We start from the raw sequence: 12,739 nt of genomic DNA on the forward strand, positions 1-12,739 counted from the left end.
TTCTATTTATTTTTTTAAAAAATCTCCAAAAATTAAAAGCTGAAGGAATAAGACTCCACATTTGTAAAAGTTAATTTTCAGTGCCAGAGAGGTTGTTTGGCAGTAATTAAAAGTTAACACAACATAAAAATATGTACTTGGACTGAAATGGACAAGCCCGAATTTCTGTGACGAGTTTAGTCCATAACTACCATGCAAATACTCGAATTTCATGCCGTTCAATACATTTCAATGGGGAGCCAGTTGGCGAGATGCCTTTTCCTGCAGTTTATGGAGGAAAGGCGAACCTCGGGCAGCAACTTCCAGATTTTCACCTTTAACTGTGCATTTGTGCTCGCCTGAAATTGCTGTCCGATTTGCGCACAAATAATGGTGAGCACTTAGGGCCCAAGATTCGGGCCGCGTCTAGAACGGCGCAGTCCCGACCTGGACGCCCGTGTTTCGCGCCCAAAAGTGCGCCTAAAAAAAAAGATTCTCCGGCTTCCTGCAGGTCCTTTGCAGCTTGGCGCAGCACGAGCTGTGGGGGGGCGGAGCCAGGTCCCTGCGCTGAAATCAGTGCCGGGACCTCTGCACAGGCACGCTACAGTGGGCACGCATGTGCAGTAGCTCCAGGCGCCGAAACTGTGTGGGAGGGGCCTGAAGCCTGAAGCACGCAGCCCCTAGCCTGGGCCGAATGACCTCACTGGGGCTGCGAGGATCAGGCTGCACCTCCCTTGTCCAGCTCCTGCTCTGGCTCCAGCTGGCTCTCTCAACACCCCCCCCACCCCCCCAAGCTCTGACGACCCCCCTCCCCCCCCCCCCCCCCCCAGCTCCCGCTTCCCCTGGCCACCTACCTTTAACTCGTTCGGCGGGGCCTGCCCGCCCGGCATCTTGCTAGAAACGGGCCTCGCCCGAAGTCTTGTGCCCAGCTTCTTCACGTCAGCTGGGCCCATTCAGCCTCCTCCCTCTCCTCTTTCTCTTCCCCCCCCCCCCCTTGCTGTCAGAAACACTGACACTGACAGACAGAGAGAGAGAGACACTGACAGACAGAGTGAGAGAAAGAGATACACACACACACACACTGGGGGGGCCCCGTCCCAGCATGCTGTTGAAGGGCTCCCGGTGCTGCAGTCAGTGAGTAGAAAATGTTTTATTTATTGATTTAAAAAAAAAAAATTTTTTGATTTTATTGGTTGATTTATTGATGTATTTATCATTTATTATTGATGATGGCTCTTTATTTGTAAAACTGAAGTGTTTAATGTTTGTAAACTTACCTTTAAACGCCCCCCCCCCCCCCCCCCGCATTCCCTGCGCCTGATTTGTAAGTGTAGGCAAGGTTTTTCTGAGCGTACAAAAATCTACACTTGCTCCATTCTAAGTTAGTTTGGAGTAAGTTTTCACTGCCTAAACTTTCAAAACGGGCGTAAGTGGCCGGACATGTCCCCCCCCTTTTTTAAAAAAAAAAACTGTTCCAAACTGAAACTGTTCTAACTGACTAGAACTGGAGCAAACTAAATGCCGAGAATTGCAATTTCTAAGATGCTCCATTCTAAACCAGTTGCTCCAAAAAAACAGGAGCAACTCAGGCCGAAACTTGGCCCCTTAGTCTCTGTTATTTTTACAGTAAATTCTGGCCCAATATTTTAGAGAATTCGATTAGCACTTATTATAGTATGGTGAATGTAGCAAAATAGGAATAGTCCTATGTTGTTTAAATTGCATAATTTGAAGCAATAAATTAAGTTGAACTGTTTTTTGATCAATGGTAATAATTCCCTATTCCTACTTGCTAACTACATTACCATTCCTGCAGGCATAATGGGCCAAATGGTATTCTTCTGATTGGCAATTTCTATGATCCATGTTTTGTTGGGAAATATTTCATGGTTGGTCTTTGAAGACAACCTCTTAATTTAACTGTTATCAATTGTTATAAAAACACAAAGCACTGGAAATACTCAATAGGTCAGGCAGCATCTCTGGAGAGAGAGAGAGAAACCGAGTTAACGTTTCAGGTTGATGACCTTTTGTCAGTTCTCTCTCCACGGATGCTACCTGACCTGCTGAGTATTTCCAGCACTTTCAGTTTTTCTTTCAGATTTCTAGTATTCGCAGTACTTTGCTTTTGTATCAGTTGTTAACTTAGTTGAGAATTATAGAAATTCATTTAATTTTTAAACATGAAGGGACAACAGGAATTTTCACTAAGTGCTGATATTTTATAGTGTCTAAAATGAAAATTACCTTCAGATACCCTTTCAAATATATATGTTTTGATAAATTCAGAAGCTTATTCTTTGTCGTTTATATAATGTATGAAACAATGGAATTTCACCTTTTTTCAAGAATGTGTATTCATTTGGCCAACCTCCATTTAATAGGCTATTGTCCTTCCACGGAGAGGGAAAATCATTCAGGATCAATTTCTACTGAGAATATTTTGACTATATATAAAAATTTTAAGCAACACTTCTATTATACACGTACAATGAAAGACACAATGGCAAAGGAATACCAAATTTAAAGAAAGATTTGATTTCAATATTAGTAAAAACAATAGGAAAATACTTGATTGTCATCAAATACAACACTAACTTTAAATCAGCTGATGTCATTTTACACCATACTAACATAGATTATTCACTGTTAATTGATCTTTGACAGCGAGTTAACAAGTGCAAACATGAGCCACACTGTAAACATTTTCTAAGATATAATACACAGATGTAAGAATATATCACAGTAAGATATATTGTTAAGGATTTGTATCATTTGAAGACAAGACACTACTAAGACGAGACACTACCAGGGTTGACATTTTATACTTGTACCATTAACTGAGCAATTAACAATATTTGAACTTTCTTAACTTCAATATTTCAAATTTTATTGTTACAATTTGTAAGTTTTGTTTATGTTCATTTCAGAACAGTTGTCACAATTAACTTGAGCTATGATTTTGTTTTATTGTTTAGCTGCAAGGGAACAACTGTTGCTTGAAAAAGAGGAAAAAGCAAGACAGCATTATGAAAAACAACTTGAAGAACGCAAGAAGAAAATTGAAGAACAGAGACTAAAAGAGGAAAGGCGGCGATCCGCTGTAGAAGAAAAACGGAAGCAAAGACTTCAAGAAGAAAAAGTATGTTTTTGTGAATAATTACAATAAACTTGGGAATCAAGAATTGTGCATCTTTCTCCCTGTCATTCATTCTATCTATAATCTTACGGTGTTTTAAAACCCAAGCTGAATGTTGTTTGTTTGCTACATTTAGATTTTAGCAAATCTTCACTTTTTCTTTCAAAATTGATGTGCTGCTTTATGAGCTCTGGCCAGTGATAGTGATGAAAGCATAAGCCACATGCAGTACATTATTTTACTGGTATGCTATACTGGGAAACATGAACTCTAGAAGGGCAGGAAAATGGTCACTATTTGTTGAATCGGTTACAGAACTGTAAAATATTTTGTGTAATTGGTTTACTATGTAGACCCATTAGATTTGTTTGTATAGTTGAACGCAGCAATATTTGGGTCTTCACAGAATATGGAAACATTTTTGTACTGGAAACATGCTATATAAATGTGTATGAATGTACTGATATTTCCACATTTTATGGAGCACTTTAGATGAGTACTAACTTTAAATTAATGCAAGCTTTTCTTCTTGAAGGAACGGCATGAAGCAGTTGTACGTCGCACAATTGAGAAAAGTCAGAGGGTAAAACAGAAGTCCAACAGATGGTCATGGGGTGGCTCTCTACAAAGCAATGCAACCATCAACAGAGATGGTACATGTAGTAGGAGAATGTAATTGCACTTGATAACCAGATCTAGTTAAAGTATGGAATGTATTGAATATCCTATCCAGTTTCCTGAAACTAGTTCCGAGTTATAATTGAGGAAAATGTTTCACTATAAAAATAGTGTCTTGTTTTCTTTTTAATAAAGCACTTAATAGTTTTCCTGCCATATGTTCTTTTCCTGGAAATGAACATTCTGAAAAGTGATTTTAAAAATGGTTCTAATGACAATAGAAACAATGCCTTGTTGACTAAATGAGATCTTGGCAATTTATTTAATTTATTGCTCTGGATGACATGGAATACAGGGAAACTAATCAGTGTAATCATAATGTGCCTTTGAGAGGAGTTTCTCTGTTTTGCAGTGGTTAACGTCCTGAAGTTTCAGATGTTAAAGTAGATGCTTAATAATTTTGGTGTGCAATGACTTTTTTAAAAAAAAATGTAAATTAAAAATTTGCGTTGTATATTGTATTAAACCTCATTCGCCTACGTTTTAAAATTGTCTTTAACTTTTGTTTTTTTTCTGTGATGTTTTACTTTAATCTACCTTCACTTTAATCTACTTTTATTTTGGGCTGATTCAATCATGGTGTTTTAGTTTCTTTACTGGAAGTTCATCATTGTTTTGCATCTGTTCCTTTCTTGTCCAGGTGATTTTGTTGAATCTTCATACTCCTATCTCGATTTAGCAGGCCTTGAGTACCACTTAAGAAATAAGGGTGGTGCTTCTAAAGATGGTACAGAAACAATATGATACTGCTTTTTACATATCTTTCACATCTTGTAATAGGACTATCTCCCCTTCCAAATAATCAACCCATTAATCTGTTTTTGCACGTTTTATATTTCAGCACTTAGTGTATAGCTGCTATATATTTTCTTAAATCTCTACCTTATTAAGTTAATTTGTAGAGTAGGGTGGTGTTTTCTAGCAATCAAAATCTGAGAATGTATTAAATAAAAAATGTAGTTCTACTGAATGCAATTTAAATTGCTATGCAGTAAAATGGAAGTAGAAATAAAATCAAGAACAGACTGTCCTGAACTATAGAGAATATTAAATGTCTCTAACAGAAAAATTAAAATCTCCACCTTCTAGATGAATGGGGATATCCAATATTCAATCCCACATCCTATTTTAAAGAATTGAAAACTGACTTACTGATTTCATAGGAACAGGGGTTAGACGTTCAGCTCCTCAAGCTTGTTCTGCCATTCAATTTGATCATGGCTGATTTTATATCTTAACTCCATTCACCCGCCTTGATTCCATATCTATCAATCTCAGTTATGAAAATTTTCAGTTGACCTAGCCTCAACAGCTTTTTGAGGGAATGGTAATCCAGATCGTCACTAGCCTTTGTATAAAGAAGTACTTCCTGACATCACCCCTGAAATGTCCAGTTCTACTTTTAAGGTTATGCCCCTTGTTTTGGACTCGCCCATCAGAGGAAATATTTTCTCTCTACCCAGTCAAATCTTTTAATCGTCTAAAACCTTTCAATTATATCACTTCTTAATCGGCTAAACTCAAGCAAATACAAGTCCAGTCTATGCAGCCTGTTGTCCTAATTTAACCTGCCCAGGTATCACTCTGGTGAATCTGCGCTGCATCTCCTCCAAGGCTAATGTATCCTTCCTGAAGTGCGGTGTCCAGAATTGAACACAGTACTCCAGATGCAGTCTAACCAGAGCTCTCTTCCGGTAGAACTGCAACATCTTTTCTTTTATTTTTTGTCTTAATTTATATGGGCAGCTGATCCTTTAGCCGATTACTTTTCCACGCTAATCTTACATGATTTGTATAATCTTTACTACTTACTCTTTTTTTTTAAAAAAAAAAGAAAAGTTCAATTGAACCATTTCTGGGTTCTAAAAAAATTTACAATGCTGCTTAATCTTGCAAGCTTACCTATAGAAGCATGCTTCATAACTTTCCTAACTCTTAACTATAGATCTGAAATATTGCAGTTGGTCTCAAAGCTATATTATTAGCAAAGAAAGCTTCATTGCTGTGCACAGGCAGTCAACTGCAAATATTTACATTTGTTTTAGATGCAGATAGGCGATCAGTATCCACTATGAACCTTACGAAACATGCTGATCCTGTCATTAGCAAGCGGCTGTCATCTTCATCAGCAACATTATTAAATTCTCCAGACAGAGGTACCGTCTCAGCCTAATGTTTTCCTCCTTAATTTTTTTATATGAAGAAATACAAACACAAAGTAAGTTTCTTTTGAGGGGTACAGTATAATTGTATGATTTTTATTTCCACAAAACACTAGAATATTTAAAGTGATAGCAATTGGCTTAATATCAAAATAAATCTTCAAATTTTTATTTATCCTGTCAAAGCTGTTGTATGTTGACATATAGTAAACAGGTGTTTTTGTTTTCCTGTTGCCAAAGTAATTGGTGTGGGAATAAACACTTGGATTTTTACATTCTAAAAAAGTTAAAATTAATATAGCCTTGCACACTAAGTTACATTGAGTTACATAATACTATACCTCAATTCTGTGAAGTCTGATTATGCCTGCTGTCTTTATTTTACACCCTTGCATCCTTCTTTATTTATCCATTTAATGTATTTATTTCTATTCTATTTAGTAAACAATCCATTAATGGCATTCATTTTTTTTCCAAAAACATCAAGACAGTCTATTGTAAAATATGTATGATTTTATTATAGCCGTATGCTAATGATAGCAGTTAAATAGTTTCCCATTCAAATTCAGAAATACCATGTTTTTGTAATTTACTGTTTTGATCAAAAATGTGCTCGAATCTTCTAAAGTAGTTTTCCACAGTACAGGTATTAGCTTGGTATAAAGTGCACCTCTTATTTACTGTTCTCCCATTCCTTTGTCAATCTGGGAAATATGTATTTTATTGATAACGATTCTGGAGACTTCTGTTAGGCTCAGACAATCTGAGGGGAAGGGGAGGTCAGTTGAGAGAATAGGAGAGACAAGTTAACAACATATTTGATTTTTATACAGCTTTCAAGCAAAGGATTGCATCCTTTCTTAAACAGCCCTGTAAGCCACGCTCTGCATCTACACCAGAAAAGTCCTGCTCAGAATCTAAACAAGGTGTTTCTAAGAAAGATGAATGAATTTTACATTTATCAGCAAACTGCTCATTAGCTGCACCATGAATTTAGTTGTGAAACTGTCTGGGAAGCACTTCCTTTTTTCATTCATTATCCCATTGTAACAAACCAATCCACTTAACCAAAGTAGATGTGAGTTGTGTTTTATCTCTTGGTCTTGTATATTGAATTTGCCTTAAGAACTTTTCTTTTTATTAAATATGTAAGAGGACAGTATTTAAATGGTAAAATGTTAATTTGTGGTAGTTGTCATTGTCATGCTTCTACTAATGTAAATGTACCCTATATTTTATCTTTATAGCAAGTTAGGATTTCTGAAGTAACAATATAAACGTTTCTGAATTATAATGCACAATGTATCTCAATCGTGTGGGACAGATTTGATGGACCAGAGGGTCTTTACCTATCATTTGTTCTTGTGTTTGTAAACACATGACTTTTAATATACATTTTTTTTAAATTCTGAACCACTTGACAATACTGTTTTTTTTTAATGCGAGTATCTGTAGCATTCAGCCTTTTTTACTGTTAGTACCGAGAATATTTACAATTTTAAAATGCAGTAGAATAAATACTGCAAGCTTCTTGCTGCACATGCGATCAGGGCAGTTAAGATCTTTCCTTAAACTATATCTCTCTCTCCACTGCCTCTATCAGACCGCTTGTCAAACATCCAGTCCTGGATAAGCCAAAATTTCTTCCAATTAAATATTGGGAAAACGAAAGCCATTGTCTTTAGCAAGCATCATAAACTCTGTTCCCTCGCCACCGATTCGATCCCCCTCCTTGGCCACTGTCTCAGGCTGAACCATGCTGTTCCCAACCGTGACAGTCTATTTGACCCTGACTGAGCTTTCAAACCCATATCCTTTCCATCACCAAGACAGCCTACTTCCACCTCTAGTATCACCCATCTCTGATCATGCCTCAGCCCATCTGCTGCTGAACCCCCCCCTCATTCATGCTTTATCTCCAGACTACACTATTCCAATGTCCTTCTGACTGGCCTGCCATCTTCCACCCTCCATAAACTTAAGCTCAGCCAACACCCTGCTGCTCAAATCCTAACTTGCATCAAGTCTTGTTCATCCATAAGCCCTGTGCTCATTAACCTACATTGACTCCCGGTCTGGCAATGTCTCAATTTTAAAATTCTCATCCACATGTTCAAATCACTCCAAGCCTCACCCCTCCCTATCTCTAATCTCATTCAGCTCTACAATCCTCCAAGATTTCTGCCTTTCTCCAACTTTGGTCTCTTGTCTGTCGATCCTATCCTGCCTTCCTTTGCATTGGCTGTACCTTCAACTGTAGGCTTCAAGCTCTGGGATTCTTGCTCTAAACCTATCTGCCTCTGTACCTTTCCTCCTTTTAATACCCTCCTCAAAACCTGCTTCTTTGACCAAGCTTTTGGTCACCTGACCAAATGTTTCTTTCTTTAGCTCGGTGTCGATTTTTGTCTGATTACGCAGCTGCGAAGTGCCTTGGACTGTTTTACTATGTTGAAGGTGTGATGTAAATGCAATTTGTTGAGCAATCCTTGCAAAGCCAATTTGTATCACACCAGTTGAACCTTGTCTGTTTGCCAAAAGGTGCAATAATTTTCAAATAGCTATAACTGGATTTTAGCTTGGTTTATTCTAGTGTCATTTGTAACTTAAACCCTCCTGCTACAAAGTCCAAAAAAATCATATAATATGCAGAAAATCTGATGTACCTGTATATTACAGATATTTGTCAGAAATCCATACCACTTCCTTTGTAATAATCTGCACAAGAATTCTATCCACAATTTGCTTTGTTTTTAATTCTTTCCAGCTTCTGCTTATATTGATTTATATCACCTTCTATTTGGGTTCAAATGACTTTCCGTCTTGCCCATTTGAGTTTGGATCATTAAGGGGACACTGTCTGGTTTCTGTTTTATGCAAATATTTAGATATTGAATGGCCAGTTAGGCCCTTACTTGTTCTCAACTGGCACTTTGTTCTTAACTGATGTGTGCATTACTTTCTTTCAAGGAAAATGTCACCATTAAAATTAATGAACTGTAATCCTTATTTTAGATGAGCTGCATTTGATTTGGTATTCTGACAGTGGTTCTTGCAGAGATTTTACTTAAGATTGTGGGTTCAAGTCCCACTAATATTGTAATTGGAAATCAGGAAATGGCAGACTTATTAAATAGCTACTTTTTATCAGTCTTCACAGTAGAGGATGAGGATAAAGTACCAGAGATACAAGGAAAAGTAAACATAATCAAGGGAAGGAACTAACTAGTTCAATATAAGTTTAAAAGAAATGATAATGGAGAAACAAATGAGATTAAAGATCGATGAATCTCCAGGACCCAATGGTTTTCACCCCAGGGTATTGTAGGTGAGGAAATTGTTGATGCATTAATCATGATCTTCCAAAATGCTCTGAACTCGTGAATTGCCCCCTTGGATTGGAAAACTACAAATCTTACTCCATTAATTAAGAAGGGGAGGAGAGATAAACTAGGAAATTATAGGCCTATTGGTCTAATGTCAGTTGTCAGGAGGTTACTAGAATCTGTTATTCAGGACAGAGTGACTGAGCATTTGAACAAATGAGTTGATCAGAGAGTTTGTAATGGGTAAGTCATGTCTAATGAACCTAGTTGATTTTTTTTTGAGGTAACAAATGTGATAAGGGCGTGTCTATGGATGTTTGTATGGATATCGACATGGTTCCACAAGAGACTGTTGATAAAGAGCACATGGAATTGGAGGCAACCTATTGGCTTGGATAAGGAATTGGTTAGGAGGTAGGAGGTAGAGTAGGGAATAATGAATATGTACACAAATTGGCAGGATGTGACTAGAAGTGTCTCCCAGGGATCTGTACTGGGGCCTCAACTTTTCACTATATATACATATATACACCCACTCCTCTCTAGCATTGATAGTTCCTGGTCCAAGCTTAAACTAGAGAGGAAAAGAACTGTTGTAGATTTTAGGAAAAACTTGGAAGTTTTTCCTCAAATCTTCACGGCAATAACACACACTCGAGAGCTTACCATGATGCAAGTCTTTGGGACTGACTGACTAATTTAGACAATCATGGCAGTTATATATTTTCTTTCCTGTGCGACCCAAAACAAATGGATAACGAAGAACAGATAGCCCGAAGAATAATTGAGTGCCTTCTACATTCTGGACAAGTTACAGAGAATATGCCAAATGGTGAGAAAATGGGGTTTATACTCTCCCCACCCCCCAGTCTCAACTGCTACTTCCTGGGCATCTCTAAATATGGTTCCAATTAATAGTAATGTTTAATAACTATAATGCATGTGCAGTCACTTTTGGCCGATCAGTCCAATAGGCTGGTGTTATGGCTCGTGCAAGTGGCCTCTCCTATAAATTTGCATTACGTTGATATGCCTCTGGTATGTGGCAAATATAGAAGGATTATCTACTTGGTAAGTTGGTCTTCATTTTTAGAATGATGTGCACCTTCTGTACACTTCAATCCCACGCATCAGGCCCTACAGTGATAATTGAGTGTTGATGTCAAGTGAGTAGTTATTTAAATATTGCTTTGTAAAACAAACTGGTGAAATAGTGTTGGCTCTGAGGCTTTATACAACATGACAGTTGGATACCATGTGTAGTTTTTAAAAATTTGTTCCGGGATGTGGGTATCACTGGCAAGGCCAGCATTCATTGCTCATCCATAATTGCCCCCGAGAAGGTGGTGGTGAGTCACCTTCTTGAACCGCTATAGTCCTTGTGGTGAAGGTACTCCCACAGTGCTGTTACGGAGGGAGTTGCATGATTTTGATCCAGTGACCATGAAGGAACGGCAATATATTTCCAAGTCAGGATGGTGCGTAACTTGGAGGGGAACTTGCAGGTAATGATGTTCCCATGTGTCTCCTGCCCTTGTCCTTCGAGGTGGTAGAGCTCGCGGATTTGAGTTGCTGCAGTGCATCCTATAGATGGTACACACTGCAACCGCGGTGCGCTGGTGGTGGAGGGAGTGAATGTTGAAGGCGGTGGATGGGGTGCCAATTAAGCGTGTTGCTTTGTCCTCGATGCTGTACAGATTCTTGTGGTGTTGGAGCTGCACTCATCCAGGCAAGTGGAGAGTATTCCATCACACTACTGACTTGTGCCTTGTAGATGGGGTAAAGGCTTTCGGGAGTCAGAAGGTGAGACACTCACTGCAGAATACCCAGCCTCTGACCTGCTCTTGTTGTCACAGTATTTATGTGACTGGTCCAGTTAAGTTTCTGGTCAATGGTGATCCCCAGCATGTTGATGGTGGGTGATTCAGCGATGGTAATGCTGTTGAATATCAAGGGGAGGTGGTTAGACACTCTCTTGTTGATGGTCATTGCCTGGCACTTGTGCAGCTTGAATGTTACTTGCCACTTATCAGCCCAAGTCTGAATGTCATCCAGGTCTTGTTGCATGAGGGCATGGGCTGCTTCACTTTGAGGAGTTGCAAATGGAACTGAACACCATGTAATCATTAACAAACATCCCCACTTCTGACTGATGGAGGGACGGTCATTGATGAAGCAACTTAAGATGGTTGGGCCTCAGACTCTGCCCTGAGGAACTCCTGCAGCAATGTCCTAGGGCTGAGGTGATTGACGTCCAACAACCACAACCATCTTCGTTTGTGCTCGGCATGACTCCAGCCAGTGGAGAGATTTCCCCCCTTGTGTTTCCATAAGCATTATTTCAGTAGTACTTACCGAGCAAGTAGAGCTCTGTGGTATGCAGCAGAGGATACGCATCATTCAAAGAATGAATAAGACCGTTCTATATCGGTAATCTGTCTTCTCTACAGGGAACAGATTAGCTTCCAGTAGTAGCGTAAAGTAGAACAGCCTGGCTCACAACATTCGCTGACTCTTCACAGGAGGCACAAAACATTATGGAGGTTGATGAAGCAGGAGAAAGATCAGGTTGGAGTGAAGTAAGGAGCAGATTGTGATGCACATTAGATTGGAGTTTAGTAAATTTTTATTATTTTTTCCCTTCCTACTTCCCATGTTTGGAGCAAAAATCTCAAAATCCTGGAATCCCATAAGCATATGCGTGCACTTAAAGAACAAACTTGAATTTTATATAGTGCCTTCCTTGTCCTCTGGATGTCCGAAAGCACTTAACAGCCAGCGAATTACTTGTGAAATATTCTCTCTATTTGTAGACAGATGTGGCAGTCAATTTGCGCATCGCAAGGCCCTACATACAGCAAATGAGATAAATTACCAGCTTATCAGTTTTGGCAATGTTGGCTGAGGGATGAATGTTGGTCAGGACTGAGAGCTCCTTGCTCTTAATGCTTTGGATCTTTTGTATATCTGAATAGCAAGATGGTTTAATATTTTATCAGAATGATAGCATGTGCTCAAACCCTGGGATGGGACTTTAAACCACAACCTTCTGACTGAGACTGTCACTGTAATGTTAAAAACCTTTAATTATAGTTATTAAAGATAAATATTGATACTATTAATTGGACTTGTTAGACATAATTCTACCTACAAACAGATTGGTTTGAGGATGATTTTCCAATTAGTCCTTTCCAAAATTTGGAATTCCTTTTTTAAAATAAAATAACATGCTCAGAAATTTCAAGTTAATCCAAGATTAGGGATTGTAGAAGTTTGCCATACTGCAGAAGCCATAGTTAAATGTACCTTTTTGCATATGATGTCAAATAAGAATTGTCAGTAGCATTCAACATGTTCATTTTACATTTGGGAGGTTGGTATTTTAATGTACAATATACTAATTTGGGTTTATCACTTAGTATATGTGTAAGCATCATTTTTCGAATCAGGAATTTATC

The 12,739-nt window shown here is 38.4% G+C and overlaps 1 protein-coding gene across 2 annotated transcripts in view; it reads left to right on the top strand.

The window, feature by feature from the left end:
- Window positions 1-12,739, top strand: part of LOC139267330 (ensconsin-like) — a 173,106-nt gene that overhangs the window by 102,457 nt on the left and 57,910 nt on the right. The window contains exons 4-7 of one of the 2 annotated variants that reach the window (XM_070885469.1): window positions 2,958-3,121; window positions 3,654-3,771; window positions 5,842-5,952; window positions 6,792-6,884. In XM_070885469.1, the coding sequence (XP_070741570.1) occupies window positions 2,958-3,121; window positions 3,654-3,771; window positions 5,842-5,952; window positions 6,792-6,884 (486 nt within the window). The remainder of the gene's footprint in view (window positions 1-2,957; window positions 3,122-3,653; window positions 3,772-5,841; window positions 5,953-6,791; window positions 6,885-12,739) is intronic. The other variant, XM_070885470.1, reaches the window with a different exon arrangement.

This window comes from Pristiophorus japonicus, chromosome 7, assembly GCF_044704955.1.
Source record: "Pristiophorus japonicus isolate sPriJap1 chromosome 7, sPriJap1.hap1, whole genome shotgun sequence".
NCBI classification, from domain to species: domain Eukaryota; kingdom Metazoa; phylum Chordata; class Chondrichthyes; family Pristiophoridae; genus Pristiophorus; species Pristiophorus japonicus.